The sequence below is a fragment of the Centruroides vittatus genome, unplaced genomic scaffold, assembly GCF_030686945.1.
Source record: "Centruroides vittatus isolate TY-2023 unplaced genomic scaffold, ASM3068694v2 contig_392, whole genome shotgun sequence".
Taxonomy (NCBI): domain Eukaryota; kingdom Metazoa; phylum Arthropoda; class Arachnida; order Scorpiones; family Buthidae; genus Centruroides; species Centruroides vittatus.
In genome coordinates, this window is record NW_027122208.1 from 1,844,067 (window position 1) to 1,861,930 (window position 17,864).

The window sequence follows — 17,864 nt, forward strand, 5'->3', positions numbered from 1 at the left end:
AACAATACCATGCAAAGATACATAGGGAAAGGTGGGGCAAAACATAGTTGTTAATGAAATTTTATTTTTTTATAATTCATTGGTTAAACCCTAGGAAAAACTTGTTTGTCATTGAATACTTAAAGATGTTTATTTCAACTACAATCAACAAAAAACTCAAATTATTAAGTTGTTTTTTTCTTTTTTTACAATGTTTTTGAAATCATGTTAAACACCTCATCTTGCTCTCTAGGTGGGGTAAGATAGGGTGCATTTTGGGATGATATGGAATGGTTCAAATTAAATTTATTTTTCATAATTACAAAGATTAAATAACAAACTAGCAATGAAACAATATTTAGGGTTTATTACAGAATTTTTATACTACAACCTTTATTTTTTTTGAAGACATAAATGCATAATTCTGGTGAATCACATTGTCCTCATCATCTTCACTGGCGTATGAGGAATGTGCCTATTTGTGATATATTACACAATCTATCCAATCTTTTGTTGAGACAGAATACAAATATCAACAGTAAAGACATTCAGTCAAAAGAAACATGCTGAAGTAATGCCATTTGGCCTCACTTTATCCTGATTTTCAAGTTTTGCTCTTTGGTAATCAATAATACTAATAAAAGATTTTATACAGTCATGTGAAACTAAAAGAATTCTGTACTTACAGAAGGAATCAAAAAATTAGGGAACTTTGCATTACTTACATTAAGTGTTTTTAAAAACAAATTATGTCAAATATATTTTTCGTCTCCATAGGCAAAAAATATCGAACAACAACAGGAATTTTACTGTCGTCTACTTCTGATTTTTAAATTTAGTTGCAATATTTTTTATTAACTTACCAAATGCAATGCAGGCTATATCCCATCTTGCTTTCCTATCTTGTCTTGCTCTACCTTCATCTATATTAAACAAAATTTATTTTATAAAGAGAGGATTGAAAGAAAAGTGACAGAATTTTTAATGCTGTGACAGATGCAATTATTTATTTGATATATATATCAAATAAATAAGATAGATATATTACATTAGCTAGTTTTGTTATATTTTAGAATTTTGTAATGAAGAATTGTTCAAAATAGTATAATAAATCCTTAAACTTCAGTTTTGAAGATAAGTTTTAAGAGTGAAAAAAATGAAATTATGGAAGTTTAAATTATAGAAATGAAAGCTTTCTATTTATTTATTTTTGTAACTCTTTCTGTCCTGTTGGTAATAAGAAGGTTGTTTTTAATTATACCCATCAGGTGGTGAGGGATGAGGAATGACATCTTGGACAGATCCGTGAAAAATTCCCGGGGAGCTGCTTGTTTAGATTTGATGTAAGGTAGCTTAATCATCTTGGTCATCTGTTCATCTCTATTGCTTGTTGGCAATAGAAAGCTTATATTTCTAGAATTTAATCCTATTTCTATTTAAGGCTTTCTTAACTTAGCAAGAAAATTTTTACACCAGAACTTGTGTTAATTTTATATATTTATAGTATATTTACTATCCATTTAGCTAATAAAATAGTTAAATAAAATCCAAAAGTCTTGTTACTTAAAAATTTAACATTTTATTGAACTTTGTATGATATTTTGTAACTGATTTCCTCATTTTGTTTCTGAATACTGTATAATTAGTTTTGGGAAAAGATACATATTTTAAAATAATAAAATAGGGAATATTAAATTGATATACAATACTAATTTTTATATGAATACGTACTTAAAATGCTGTATGAATAATTAAAATAAATTATTATTGAAATAACTGATATCTTTTTAGCAGATTTTGATAGCTGTGCAAGAATTGATGCAGTTTTCATACCAAGATCTGGTAGTAAGAGCCATGTTAGAGGTAATGAAATAAAAAAAAATATATAACGATATTACAATAAATTATTTTTAAATTAAGAATTATTACATTTTAGTCTCAAGAGTTATAAATCAGTGGGGACCTCAAACATACTTCTCATCATGTAAAAATTCTCTTCCTGAAATAAAAACTGAAAAGAAAACAGAAACATTACCACAAGGAATTGAAGAGAGATTGAAAAACATGGAATCACATTTAAAACTCAAATCAGGTAAGAATTTTATCAAAATTGAAATTCATTAAAATATGAATGAAGCAGAAAAATGCTTATTTCAAAATCTCTTTATAGATATTTTGCTTTAAAGAGCGACTAGGATTATTTTGTTTACAATAAGTTTTTTGTTGCTGCTAGAAATAATTAAAATTTCTTGAGCATTCAGTGCTTCAAAATTGTAAATGTCTTCAGGCTTGTAACCTGAGATCTTAAATTATGCAGTAAAATATGTACTAATCAAATATTTATTGATCTTCATCAGGAATATATGCATTATATAATTTACTAGCTAACTCGGCCACGCGTTGTTGTGGCTCAAAATGTATCTATTATAAATGTATAACACTTCCCCCGTGGGGGGAATTTTCAAAAAATCTTTTCTTAGTGTACATTCTCTTGACATACCTTATTAAAATGCAATCAAAAACGCATTTAAAATAGTATAATAAAAGCCGAGTTTTCACAGTAAGCCTTAATCCTGTCCCTCTCCCCCACAAGGAAATATTGAAAAATCTTTTTTAGTTCAATTATTATGCCTTTGTGTCCTTTATCATAGCTTAAAATTTATCTTTGTATACTAGTACATTTATCAATTAACAGGACTTATTATACTGGAAAATTATGGATGAGATATTTAGTCTTACAGATCAGAAATAATATTTTTTATTTAGTTCAGCTTTAGTTCAGGTGAACTAAATAAAAAATATTATTTATTGATCTGTAAGACTAAATATCTGCATCCATAATTTTCCAGTATAATAAGTCCTGTTAATTGATAAATGTACTAGTATACAAAGATAAATTTAAGCTAATCCCTTTTTAGTGTATATTCTGTTGACGTAACCTATTAAAACACAAAAAACCGCATCTAAAATAGTATAATAGAAGCCAAGTTCTTCACGATAAGCCTTAATCCTGTTTATCTCCCCCCAGTGGGGGGAATTTCGACATGTATATTATATAAAAACACGTGCATATTTGAATGCAACGTTGTGTCAAAATTTCAAAGGAATCGGTAGGAACAAACAAACGTTATATTTTATTTATATAGATAGATAGAAAATGATCTGCTTTAGTCCATTCTCACAGAAAAGCATAATGCCTCACAGAAAAGCAAACTTAGGTCGTCAGAGTTAGTGCCATCTGTTGGACATAAAGGCCTTAATCCATATATAAAGATATTTTTGGAAGGGGGGAAATGATGGTCTTCACATGTGCCACAAACCTTCGCGGGAGTGTATTAAACGACTTCCCAAAGTTTCATGGCAATCGAATAAATGGTGTAGTAATGCGTGAAGGACAGACAACAGACAACATACATTCGTTTTTATATATATAGAAGTAGTAAGAACAAAGCCACCCATATTCAAAAAATGATTTTATAACATTTTATTTTTGGAATAAGACAAATTTGTAAAAATTGCATGTATTGGTTTTTTATATATTGAATGGAATATTGTATGATATGTTACAAAAAACAAAATATATGAAACATACTTTATATATAGTGAAATAAACCATGCATAAAAACAATCTAAATTATACTTTCCAATTTTTACTCTAGTACCTGTCAAATTAATCACTACAGTGCAATCAACTACTGTGCATTCTTCAGCATTCTCTTATATAGCTTGCCCTTAAGTTTTATTTATCAATACTTTCCAAGCTGGTGAAACTGTACTGTTTTCTGTTTAACTTATTGCCTGCCCTCCCTCTGTAGCCTTATGAATGTGCCATGCTTCCACATATTTTAATCTGTTGTTTATCCTGAACTTTTTGGATCATTCCAGCTCAATTCCATAAAGATAACATCCAAAAGGAGCAGCCAGCTACAGCCTTAGCTGTAACTGGCTGCTCCTTTTCGATGTTATCTTTATGTTCCTTGAACCTTTGTTTTAGTGAACTTGTAGTTGCTCCAATGTAGGTTAAGTCATTATGCTTTCTATTGCGCCCGTATAATCAGAATGTCACAACACACGGACCAACTCAGAACGCTGGAGACCCTAGAGATATATAAAGCGGGTTTGCACAACACGTGCATCAACTACAAGGATGCAATCAACATCTCGCAAGCATGGAAATTTTGCTATGAGGGAATCCCACACCCACAAATAACTTAATATTGCATTAATTGTTTTAAATTTAAAGAGTGGTGAACGTAAATAGTACGCAGGCGTAGATAATAGATAATAGCTCGTGCATAATGTTCCATTTTTATCTTCCAATTTCTTTGATTTCAAAAATTGGAATAGAACTCGCTTTGGTTTCTTGGTTCCATTCACGGGCATTTGAAACTACCTTTGTGCTGTGCCTGATGAAGACCCCGAAGGGGTTGAAAACGTTAGCAGTTGTATATAAAAACACTGGATCGTCAAGGTTTTTCGTGTAAGAAAGAATTAAGTTTCATCCAGTCTACAGGAAGAAGTATAGTTGGCTATTTATGTCCTCCTCCATTATATAGGTCCACCTTCTGCATATTAATATTTTATCCAGAATAGATCCACCTTTTGCATATTAAAATATCAATATGCAGAAGGTGGACCTATATAATGGAGTAGGACATAAATAGCCAAATTAATTTGCATCAAATAATTCGGACGTTTGAACTAAGTGGCAGTTAATATTTGAACTCTGGGCATTCCAATATTAGAACATTATCAAACCTGAAGCAGCTCTTGATAGAGATACAAAAACATTTGTTCAAGCAACTAAATATTATTATTTTTACTGAAAATAAAAAGTTTTGAAAGAGATGTTTTACTTCAATGTTTAAGCACTTTGTGAATTCTTAGCATTCATCAAATAAGGAAGGGCTAAAGAATGTTATTAATCATGCATGAAATAACATCAGTGCAGAAACCCGTAAAAGACTTACGGAATTGGTCCCTAATAAAGTTACGGCTGTAATTAAAGCTAAAGGAGGCAATACAAATTGTTAAATAACAATTTTCTGTTTGTGATTCCATACTTATTTTCACAGCCTTGTATGATTCCACTATTTGCTGAAGATAATTTGATTATTTTTGTCCTAAGAAAATTTTTTTTTTGCATTTAATTGCTGTTTATTTGTTTGAGATTTGCATTTTGGAATGTAGCTTTGTTATCAGTTGACTTCTTTAATAAAGCATACACAAAATTGCAAAAATGACACAAGAATTGTTAACACTAGAAAATGTGAATGGTGATTTCAAACTTTTTCAGAGCAGTTGTATGATATAATCCAATAGCATTAGTTTATTTGATAAGTGGGGATATTTGACAATAGAAATCTATCCTCCCTTGTATGTATACTGTATATTATATAATAAAGCAGTATGAAGTATATGTATTTCATACTACTAGTTTTTTGTTATTCTTAGTTTGCAGGGAGGTTTGTGTATTAGGGGATTGATGCAATTAAATTTTGGTGATTGAAGATTGAGGGAGTGGGGAGATAAAGGGGTTGTGTCATATTTCTGGACTTAATGATGATTTTACTCATTGTTAGCATTTACAAATTTTTAATAAACCTATTCCTACCTTCAAAATTAAGCTTTTGCCACTTTGTAACAGTTAAAAATAAAAAAGCTGACAGGAAAGTTAAGCAACTTGTCTATCTAGAAGACATCTGATAAATTAATTATGGAAAATTATTTTGAGTTTTGAGTAGTTAATTAATAAATAAGAATAAGTGAAACTTTGTAATCAGAAAAGCTGACTGTATTATTTAATTAACAACTGATAGTTTTTTTAGATGACTAATTTGATTGACTGTTAAAATAAATTATGAAAGTTATTACTGAAACAAATTCCCTTTTGAATTTATTCTAAATCAGTGATGAATTAATAATTTTTTTTTAATTTTCTAGGAAATAATTTCTTTCCTAATAGAAATTTTATTTTTAAGAATTATTTCTATTATACTGTTTAAATCAAATACATTTTTTAAGATTAGTTACTTTCTGTACAATAAAAATTTCTAACTCTTAATTAATTCTGTAGATTTTGATTTTAACTTTTTATTCATTTTATTGTTTTGGATTTTTTATGAGACCAAAATAGCAAAACAAAATGTTATGAGAGAGAGAGAAAAAGAATTGTTTGTGAATTGAATACTTCATTATTTCTGAATTATCTTAAATGATTAATTTAAAACGATTTAAAATGTTTTTATAAATAACTAAAAGTATAATTTAAATTTTCTTAAGGGAAAGGAAAATTCTTTATATATTATTTAAACCTTTAATTTAAAAAAATTTTTATAAAAACATTTTAATAGTATTATTTTAATGGCATTATTTGAAATATGAATATACATTTTAAATTTTATTGTTTATGTTAATAATTAATTTATATTGTGTGAATAGATTATAAAGAGTCATATATCAGAAATATAATGTTTGTATTTCTGAATATTTTTATTTTCCATTTTAACAGAAAAACTCAATGTAAAAAAAAGTTTTATTGTAATAACTAAATCAAAAGAACATTTAAATTTAACTAATATGTATATTATATAATATTTCATTATATTATATTATTAATGTAAAGTAGAGAGTCGTTTATCCGAACACCGTTATCCGAATTGTCGGTTATCCGAGTGCTTTTCGGTCGGACCGTGTCGTGCCGAATCGGACGTTTTTCATACTAGATTTACTTCTAAAGTATAATTTTTGTTTTTTATTCTTCAATATATTTATTTTGTTTGTACAAAATAAAGAAATAATTTTTAACGATACAATAGCCTCGATTATTATTATAAAAATTTTCGTTAGGCTTAAAATCGACGAAAATTCGACACGAAGCGACACGCGACGGAGAAAAATTTCAACGTCGGACAGGTTAATATAATTTTTCGTACGTAATTCGGTTATCCGAACAACCCCGGTCCCCAGTCGATTCGGATTAATGACTCTCTACTGTAATTTCAACTTGTGATACTTAGATTTGGATTATTGTACAGAATCAAAAGTAAGAAAAAGTCCAGCAACATGTTGCTTAACTTTCCTGTCAGCATTTAGTGGTGCCATCTGTTATAATATTTTATTTAAAAACTTTTTTATTTTTAACTATTATAAAATGGCATAAGCTTAATTTTGAAGGTAGGAATAGGTTTATTAAAACTTTGTAAATGCTAATAATGAGTAAAATCGTCATTAAGTCCAGAAATGTCCATAACCCCCTTTACTCCTCACTCTCTCAATCTTTAATCACCAAAATTCAATAGTATCAATCCCCTAATAAACAAACCTTCCTGCAAAATTTTAGAAATTTTTGACAAATAGTACAGGATTTATTAAACTTCAAACAGGGTGAACAAAACTATGGCCCCCTAAACACACTAACATCCATACATACAGAAAAAAACCCGAATTTTTTTGAATTTTTTAACATTCCAAGGTCTCCGAGTCCAAAAATGTAAAAGCCTGGGGTGTCATTTTTCGACCAGTAACCATACTTTCCCTCTGTTATACATAACAAAACCAGAAAAGTAAAAAGCATTAAGATTTTACTATCGTAATTACTCAATATTAGAAAACATTTCTAATTTAGATGAAAAAATGTATTAATTGCCACTATAATAATAATTGAGTTAGAGCCCAAACAGCTGTTGTCAACAAATAAGAATTGCAAATGCTTTTAATCTTTTAATCTTACATTTACTTATATTAGTGATTAATAAATAATAATTATACCTTACTCCTGTTGCTGTTGATCAATGATGTCTCTCTAATGTCAGCATTTCAATTAGTTCTTACAATAACATAGGTTTACTTCTTTCTCTTTAATACTCTCACTCCACTTTTATTATCATTGCATGTAACCATTTTCACAGTTTGTTTTGAAAACTTTTAAAACATAATATTAAAAAAATATTTTTTCATTGATGATGTATTTAGAATAAAATATGATGATACGATTCTAGTTACTTTGTTTAATTTTATGTTATATTCTAGAAACTTTCTTAGTGATACAATATTATTATAAAAGTTATATATGAATATTAGATAATATAGAATTATAAAATTTTAAAATATAGATAATATTTATTCTTTAATTTATTTTAGGAAACTCTGTACCTCAAGATATATATACAAGATTAAAAGTACTTGAAGATAGAATACTTTATTTAGAAGGGATATCTCCAGGTTATCTTCATGATATGGTAAATAATTATATAGCATGCACAGTAGATTCTGTTTGATTGGGGCAGCCATGTATAAGGACAAAATGCAGAGAACAGAACCAACTCAATGTATTTAATTTAAATCTGCACTGCTTTTTTCAGCCTACTTTCCACTTTTTCAGGACAGTGACAATTGTAATAGAATGACAAACTACATACATACAAAAAAGACGTCGGCCGTACACGAAGTGTTTAGCCAGCAGAAAAGAGGGTAAGGGAAAGGGGAGGGAAAGAAGGCAGATAGGAGAAAGACAGTAGAGAAAGGTAGGATCCCTCTGAACAGCATACATAAGGCTACAGTACCCTCTGTTTAATTGGCAAACTGCAGTCAGTGTGCCTCTAGGTACATCTCAATTATGTCATCTACCACAAGTTGCACTGTAAAATGGGTTTAAAGTAGAAAATGATATTACACAAATATTCTTTAATTTGCTAGGCTTTTTTTTTTAAACTCTTTTTGCCCCGTGAGCACTAAGAGGGCTTTTTTCAGCAAGTCCATTAAGGGTTCGGCCAGGCCCACAATTGGGCGGCCGAGTAGTGAGAGATGGGGACCGACATATCTGGTCAAAACACCCCTCCCCTGAAAAATTCCTGGGGATTTTTCGACCCGTCCGGATTCGATCCTGGATCCCCAGAGAGGTATGCTGCCACCTTAAATGCTCATCCATCCGGCCGTCTGTTTGCTAGGCCTAAAAGAAGTTATGTTGAAACAGAAACAAAGCAATTTAGGTATCTGCTTGATCAGGGGCTGTATTCTTGTCATTGTCTCTCATCTCTGAGAGACAGTGTCTATATCACAAGCAGGTTGCTGACTGGCTAATTATTTGTTTACATCTCAAGAGATCATCACATCTCTTCAAATGCAATTCTGGAATTCTCAAAGATTCTCATCTCCCAGAAACAAGTGAATAGCTGTCTTTTGACCAGTGTTTCATCTGTTGCCTCGATTTTTTTATATCAGTGATTCACAATCTATTTTTCATCATGGTACACTATTAATAATTTAAAAATTTGGCGGCACACACATTTACTTTGGTAAGTACCACAAGTACAACCGGTGATGTCATATCAGTGATTTCTAAATGCCATTTGTTATTTAGGTCACATTTGCTAAACTCCTTGGTAACTAGCGGCAGTTACTAGTAACACCAGTTACAATTTCCAAATGTTCCCTAGGAAGGAATAACCGACCGAACTACTTGTCTGATGTCATTTATGTGTGGGTATTCCCAGTGGTGGCACACTTAAAAAATCTTGTGGCACACTAAAGTACTGCAGCACAGTGGTTGAGAATCAGTGCTTTATATCCAATATGGATGACTGGATGCTACTTACACTATTCAATCATATTGGAGAACATTCTCTATCTCAGGAAAGAATATTTCAAGAGAGATAATGCTTCTGAATTTTTTCCAGTACCTACTCAGGAATGCCACCGATTCCATCTTTTTTAATGATCCTGTATTGAATAAGATGTTAATCTTACTTGTCTCTCTAAGTATTTTTCAAAATATTATTACCTAATTTCTCCTTAACTAAGTATGTAAGCTTTTCTAACTTAGGTTATTAAAATTTTTGTTTGTTAAGAGACAGTTTGACATTACAATCTATAAAAACATTATAAAACAAAAAAACTTATCTCTGTCAAAATTATATGCTTTATTTGAACTTGTGCTTTCTTTATCATGTAATTTATAATTTCTACTCTGCATTTTTTAAAATTTTATTGGTTAAAATTCTATACTGTGTTGCACATGCAGATAACCTGAACATATATAATCAACCTAATAGAATCGTGATGTCAACAACAAAGATGAGATCATTACAAATGACTGGAATCACCTGTCTTGTAGAGATGAATTTCATCTTTCATTTTGATGTCATTCATCTCTGAAAGAAAAGACAAGAGATAAGTGACCAGAATAAATCCCCTGGCTGTGTTTACCCAGGTAGTTTGAACCTTGCAGAAGGTTTCTGGAAGAAACTGACAAACAATTAAGCAAACCAATGTAACAGGGTTTATCATTGGTTTGCTTACTTAGCTACTTACCAGCTAGACTTCCTAACGAAAGATAATCAAGGTTGTCAAGTTGGGCTACTTATAGCCAGTTCCAGCTGTTGAAAAATTAAAAATGCTATATCTTTTATGATTTAGATAGTTGTTATTTTTTGGGCTATTCAAATCTATATTTGGTGATATATTGGGTAATAAAATTTGTATGTTTGTTTATCATCATTTATTTAAAAATTTGAATGTAAGCACACTGTGTTGTGTTGTGGGCAAGTGGCAGTGTGTTCCTTTCTCATGTTTTCTCACCTTTAATTAATTCTGTCTTTAATTAATTTAGTTTTTAGTAAATATCTTTTTATTTTATTTATTATTTTACCTATTTATCAGACTAATATGGAGTAAGCATTTTTTTAGCCTGTCAGATAATATCTGTGTAAATGGGCCAGCCACTTAATTGTACCAAATGATCTTATTCCCCAATGTGGCCCAATTAAGCGAAATCTACTGTATATTTTTTCATATAATTTTTCGGTAAATGAATCTCAAACACTGTATAGCAGAGATAACAGAGACTTATCACACTGTTACTGAGAATGTCAAAATGATTTGAAATGCATACCAGTAATGAAGTTGCATTCTAAGGATAGAAGTGTTATTTTTATGATAATATTTCTGTTTACTAGTACGTATTTTCTATTAGCAGGACTTATTAGACTGGCTTTAAGGATACTGCAACAGTTTCACAGATCAGAAATTTGTTTTATTTAATTTACCTGGACCACATACATTTTAATAATGTGTTTCGGACTCGTTTGTCACTCCTCAGCAGGTATTTATGTGATACATTCTATATAAATTAAAAACAATAAAATAATTTTTTTTAAAAAAATCACATTTTTGGATTTCCCAACAAAATTATTTTATAAGTTCATCGACATCAATATAAAATTTTTACAATTTCCAAATTTTTTTCCCTCCATTCCTATTTCCACCAGACCGTCAAGTTTAAACATTAATAACAGTAACACTGTAAACCTCACCTTGTATTAATTATTATATTAAACTTTAACTTTATCTCGGTTTTTCACATTTAAACACTATTTTTTCAAACTTACATCTTGTCTTGTTCGCTTTGACTTACTCTTCGTCTCCACTTATTTCGATCGTTCTTTTTATACTTCAGACACTCTCCTTCCTCTTATGATTCTTCACCATGACTGATGTATTTCTCTTCTGGAGGAAAAAAATTTGGAAATTGTAAGAATTTTATATTAATGTCGGTGAATTTATAAAAAAATTTTGTCGGAAAATCCAAAAATGTGGTTTTTCTAAAAAAAATTATTTTATTGTTTTTAATTTAGTAGAATTTAATTAATAGAATGTATCACATAAATACCTGCTGAGGAGTGACAAACGAGTCCAAAACGCAATATTGAAATGTATGTGTCCAGGTAAATCAAATAAAACAAATTTCTGATCTGTGAAACTGTGTTGCAGTATCCTTAAAGCCAGTCTAATAAGTCCTGCTAATAGAAAATACGTACTAGTAGACGGAAATAATAATATAATAAATTAAGGACATTGAGGCATATTAATTTAATGATTTAAATGTTATTTTGATATGTTGAAATGATAATTCTAAAAAATTGTAAGAATAAACGAGTTAAAATCACTCTTTTTTATCTGACTTCGAGAAGATTAAACTCAGAGAGGGGTCACAATTTGAAATTACTAATTATGTCTTATTTTATTCTCCATATGCATTCTGCCTGTTAGCCTCATTAGTGGATATTGTGCTTTACATTGCCAATACTTTTATGCTCTATCACCATATCCCAGCATGCATGTATACATAGGCCAGTATTTAAATTAATAGTATTTACATAATTTTTGATGCAGTAATGTTCAACAATACGTCTTGTTACAAGGTTTTCTATTTTATATTATATTTTGACATTATTTCGATCAATAATACAATTTGTAATACTACAATGCCGAAGCCACGGAGATTCGGTTCTTTTTAATCGAATTGCCGCCTCGCGTTCTTTCGATCTCGTTTCAAGTTTTCTTTTTGTCTCACCGATATAGTACTTCTTGGCTGTACATGTAGACATCAATCTCTAAACGACTCCTACCACCTCCAGAGGATTCTTCGAATGTTTAACATTTCCTTTGTTAATCAAATAAATACTCTTACTTAGTCTATTTCGTTGTCCACCTACTAAGTTGACAAAATAACTTTTTTAAAAACTTTTATATTTTTCATAAACTTTTGTGATATATGGAATTTTAATATATAGATTATTTATTTTTTCATTTTTAACATTATATCTGTTGGTAGTATAAGAGTTATACCATTTATATATAAGTTGCTGCAGATAATCATTTAATAATTATTTTTTAAAAAGATTTTTAGTTTCCACTTCAATATATTTCTGTAACGTTGTTCTATTAAAAATTTTTTGTAATTTCATTAAAAATACTTTTCTTTCTATTCCTATAGAACAATGTGATTTATAATTAATCACTTTATTATTGTTACAAGTTTTTTCATACTTACCAAACAGTAGTTTTTCATCTTGTCTTGTGATTGTAACATCTAAGTAATTAATTTCACAATTTTTCTCTTCTTCATCGGTGAATCTAATCTTGTTATTTAAACTGTTTGCATAAGTCTCAATATTTTTAGCTGTGGTGATATTTGAATCGTACAAAATCAATATATCATCTACATACCTAGCATAAAAAGTTATACCTTGAAACCGGAAGATTTTTTCATCTAATGATGTCATACAAATATCTGCAAGTTTTGGGCCAACCACAGATCCCATCGCTATCCCATCTTTTTGATGTTAATATTCTGTGGAAATTGTAAAGTAATTACTTTTAAAGGCAAACTTTAGAATCCATAATATAACTAGGTAAATTATATTTACTTAAACATTGTGTAATGAAATTCCAGTTTATTGATGGATACATCAATTTTACATCCAAACTTGTAAATCTAAAGGATTTCTTACTTTGACCATATAATAAACTTGAAATTAACTGATCTGTGTTTTTTATACTATATTTAGAATCTGGTATGCACTGTAAATAATTTCTTGTATAATGTTCTAAATTATACAATATAGAATATTTAAAATCCACTAATGGTCTATAAATATTTCCCACTTTGTGGGTTTTAAGTCTAATATTAAGTTGTGGAATACATACATTATTAAAGTTCATTATCTTCTGATAATCTTGATTCGTAAACTCTTTTTTATGTGTTTTCGTTAATTTTTGTTAATCCTTTTTTGATTTCTTCTATTGGATCACTAGGCAAAAGCTTGTATTCGTCGGTAGACACTATTTGTTTTTTCCTTAATTGTAAATCTGAATTTTTAATTATTATAAGTGCATGAGATTTATCTGCTTTAATAATAGATGTGTGTTTATTTTTAAAAAATTTAATTAATCTATTCATTTTACTAATTATATTAATTGCTTTCTTGTCTACTATATATTCTTTATACGCATCTTTTCCTTTAAATTTTTAAAGATCTTTACTTAGATTTATTCTTAATTATTTTTTATTTTCTTGTTTTCCTGGGATTCGCTGGATAGCACTTTCTATTTTGGCCACAACTTCAATTGATTTTGAAAATATAGGTAAATTCATATTATTTCCATGTGACAATAGGCGTCAGATAATCATTTGGTACATCAACATCTGTTAAGTTTACAATTAATTTATTTAACCATTCTTTTTTCTCTGCAGTTGAAGGGTAATCAAATTTTTTAGTAATTTCATATTCTTTTTTGTATTATACCGATCATCTGTATTAATATTATTATTTCCGGTATTATAATTTCTCTTCATTAATTTAAGTTTTTTAGATAGTAAAAATATTTGTTTACCTTTTCTCTTTATAGCCGATTTTATAATTGATCTTTCTGTTTTTATCGTTGCGAGTTCTGCGGTGCACGGAACTCGCAAAAAAAATGTGCAATACGAATTACAACCCGTTACGGGCACAGTCTACAATACTCCGAGCCTGCAGTGACCGAAAGCAACCGAAATTTTAAAAATTTGAAAAAAACTTTTAAAAAGCAGGCAAATTTATAAAAGAAAAATTAATGAAATTACTAAAAAAATTAAAATAAATTTAAATTTGATTATCTTTTGTGCGAAACAACACTAAACCAATTTCTATAGTTAGTTACGTCACAAAAGAAAAAAGTTGCAATTAATTAAAAAAATTGTAATTATGGTTCAAAACATGCAGGCAAAATAAATAATCACCTATTTACTTGCATGTAAGACGAGGTTTTTGTTCATTTTCCACTGCTTCAAAAACAGCATATAGGTCAACCTATATGAACGAGTGAAGGATTTTTTGCGTTTTTGCAATAATTTTTGTGAACCATGTATTTGCATTCTTTTACTGGATGCTCACTCTCTGGTGTTTAAAAAAAGTAGTTTTTCTGGGTCATTTTGATTATTCTTCTGTATTGTCAGATGAATAGCAATAGGAAAAGCAGTTTTTGAATTGAATTCCAAATTGAAATTCCAAAATCACACAGGAGCCCTATATGAGTTTTAATCCATTTTCACGTGAAAACGGATGATTATTTGGAAATCAGAATTTGGATAAACTCGTAAGTGTAATTGACAGAAAGTTGATTCGAACATTAAGAATTGGGTAAAAAGGTTCTTGATTGTCTAGCTTTACATGAACAAATTATGGTTTTGATTTTACAAGATTTTTCCTTAAAGTTTAAAATGCCAGTAATTTTTGCGGGACAACGTTTGCATTTATGTGCATTTGATATTTTATTTGTGATTAAATGAAATAAAATTAGAATTGTATTAATAAATCTAATTTTTTATATTTTGATCTTTAAAGTCACACCTTGTCCTATGTGCAAGATTGTCTTATACGCAAGTATATACAGTATTTAAAATAATTATAAAAACTAAATTCACACTAAATAAATTAAACCAAAAATTAATTAAAACTAAAAATAACAATTAAATTTAAAATAATAATTAAAACTCTGGACTTTACACCAAAACTGAAACCAAAATTAAAAATAAAATCTAAACTAATTACAATCAAATCAATTGAAAATTAAAACATTTTTAAAAACCATGTAAAAATTGTTTTGAAATTTTCAAATTGTAAATCAACTTAATTATTAAATTTAGTTATTTATGTGTGGTGGTGATGGAACATTTTGTTTTTAATATATATACAGATAAAAATTATTAAAAATAATATAAAAACTAAATCTGTATATCTGTTTTCTGTATATTACCATAGGTTGTTATTAAAGAATAGTTGCTACAGGAGCAAATAAATAGCTGTCTCCAACTCCAAGTCTAAGTCAAAAGTGAAATCTTTTTGTATTTCCTATCCCTATGCAAAGACCTTCTTTCTCCTTTGTTAACCCTTTGTACGAATCCATACAGAGCCCACAGAGGAAGTTAATGGGTGTTCCTTTCGAGCTAAAACTATTGTAAATGAAGGAATGAATTGTAGATCCCACAGGTGACCCTGTGTACCTAAGTACTGTACATGCTACTTCTTTCTAAAGTGTTGTTTCAGTTTTGATGGAGACAACATTTTGGTTTTAATATATATACATATTATTATTATTTGTATTTACAGCAAATGTTAATACAATAATTTAAACAAATAAAAATCTTCTTAATATTAAACAATCTACTGAATATTTATTGGGTTATATTAAGACTAACAATAATTTCAAATAAAGCAATTTTGCCACAGGTAGGCAGTTAAGCTTCCATCTTATGATAAATTTAATAATTAAATGTTATTTATTTTAATCTTAATTTATATTAAAGATTAAAGTCATTTATAAAAATATCTGAAGAACTAGTAAAATACAAGAGAGACATTCACATGAAGAGGCATTAAAGAACATTAAAATAAATGTTTTATTTTCCTGCGAGCGCTTCGACATATTTATAAACGTCGTCTTCGGGCAGAAATAGAATTAAATAAAATTTCCAAACAAATTTTTTTAAAAATTAGAACAAAAATGGCATTAGTTGCAAAGAACATAAGTTTAAAATAAGAGAACTTAAAACATTAGCCTTATGTCTAATGTTTTAATTTCTTAAAGTCTAATGTTTTAAGTTTTCTTATTTTAAACTTGTTATGTTCTATGCAACTAATGCCGTTTTTGTTCTAATTTTTAAAAAAATTTGTTTGGAAATTTTATTTAATTCTATTTCTGCCCGAAGACGACGTTTATAAATATGTCGAAGTGCTTGCAGGAAAATAAAACATTTATTTTAATGTTCTTTAATGCCTCTTCATGTGAATGTCTCTCTTGTATCGGTAAAATAGTTGACGTGATGTCTGTTTGAAGTATTTAATTTACCTAACAAGATGAGTACCAGAAACTGGATGTTCTTCTCTATGTTAGAACTAGTAAAACTTTGATCCAAACAATTAATTCTAACTTATAAGATTATATTATAATAAATTATCCAGATGATAAAATTATTAACAGATGGTTAACATTCATACTTTCAATAAAAAAATTAGTTTAATTAATTAATTTGATATAAAAATGTCATCATAATATAAAAACATAAAATGTAGATTTCTTCTGTTTTCAAAAATATTGTGTAGAAATATAAATTTTGTTATTGCTTATAATGCTTATATTTTTTCCAAATTACCATGTTTTAATTTTAAGACTACAGTAAGACCCCCGTGGGGAATGCATTCCTAGACAACAAAGCATTTCAACGAAACAGCATTAAACAAGGCCATTTTTACATAGAGTAAATAGGGATAGGGAAACACGCGACCAAAAATAAACAAATTTTACTTTAATTTTAAGTTATTTTTATATTAATTTGTATAATAATATATGTTAAGTAACACACAAAACACATGCACACAGAAATGTAGTTCATTTTTTGTGATGAAGGTCTTGACTTTTCTGAAAAAATTTTTATTTTTTGCAATAAAGTTGTGAAGTTTCATTTGTCACTTTTTCTTTCCTTAAGCAAATGTCAGTAACAGAAGATTGCATCCAAAATGCCTCATTTTGCTTTTGCTCTCCTTTTAAAATCTGGATCATACACTACAGTTTGATCAATGATTTCAGTTATCGTTACCAAACTTTTACTAACGAAATCTGTAGAGAAATTTTTCGGGTTCTTTGTTTTCAGAATCTATTTTCCAGTTCTACATGAATTCCTTGTTCTGCAGTTCTTGAAGGTTGTCGTTAGTAAGACACTCGCCACAAACCTGCGGTAACTCCTCAATATCCTGCTCGTCTACTTCTCCTAGTCCTGCTGTATCGATTAGGTTGAAGTTTGGTCAACCTAACGATAGAGTGATAGGCTCTTCTCGTTGAGAATTCTTCGATACCTTTGGCCATAACTTCTTTCACACTTTGTTTGCGCATTTATCAGTTAATTCTTGGCAAGCAAAGCCAATATTGCCTATTACATCCATGATATATTTTTTCCAAAATTTCACCAAACAAACATAGATTTAAAGAAAGTGTACCTTTTTCTGATTGCTTTGTGTTCATAAATAATCATATTATACATGAATCAGTGAAATGCCACGATAATTCAG

At 28.9% G+C, this 17,864-nt stretch overlaps 2 protein-coding genes across 3 annotated transcripts in view; both read left to right on the top strand.

Annotated features, from left to right (window-relative positions):
• Nucleotides 1–17,864, top strand: part of LOC136975998 (V-type proton ATPase subunit G-like) — a 99,743-nt gene that overhangs the window by 64,964 nt on the left and 16,915 nt on the right. The window lies entirely within an intron of this gene.
• Nucleotides 1–17,864, top strand: part of LOC136975968 (MAP3K12-binding inhibitory protein 1-like) — a 45,457-nt gene that overhangs the window by 14,411 nt on the left and 13,182 nt on the right. The window contains exons 5-7 of one of the 2 annotated variants that reach the window (XM_067271156.1): nucleotides 1,771–1,842; nucleotides 1,916–2,071; nucleotides 8,122–8,219. In XM_067271156.1, coding sequence (XP_067127257.1) covers nucleotides 1,771–1,842; nucleotides 1,916–2,071; nucleotides 8,122–8,219 — 326 coding nt within the window. The remainder of the gene's footprint in view (nucleotides 1–1,770; nucleotides 1,843–1,915; nucleotides 2,072–8,121; nucleotides 8,220–17,864) is intronic. The other variant, XM_067271157.1, reaches the window with a different exon arrangement.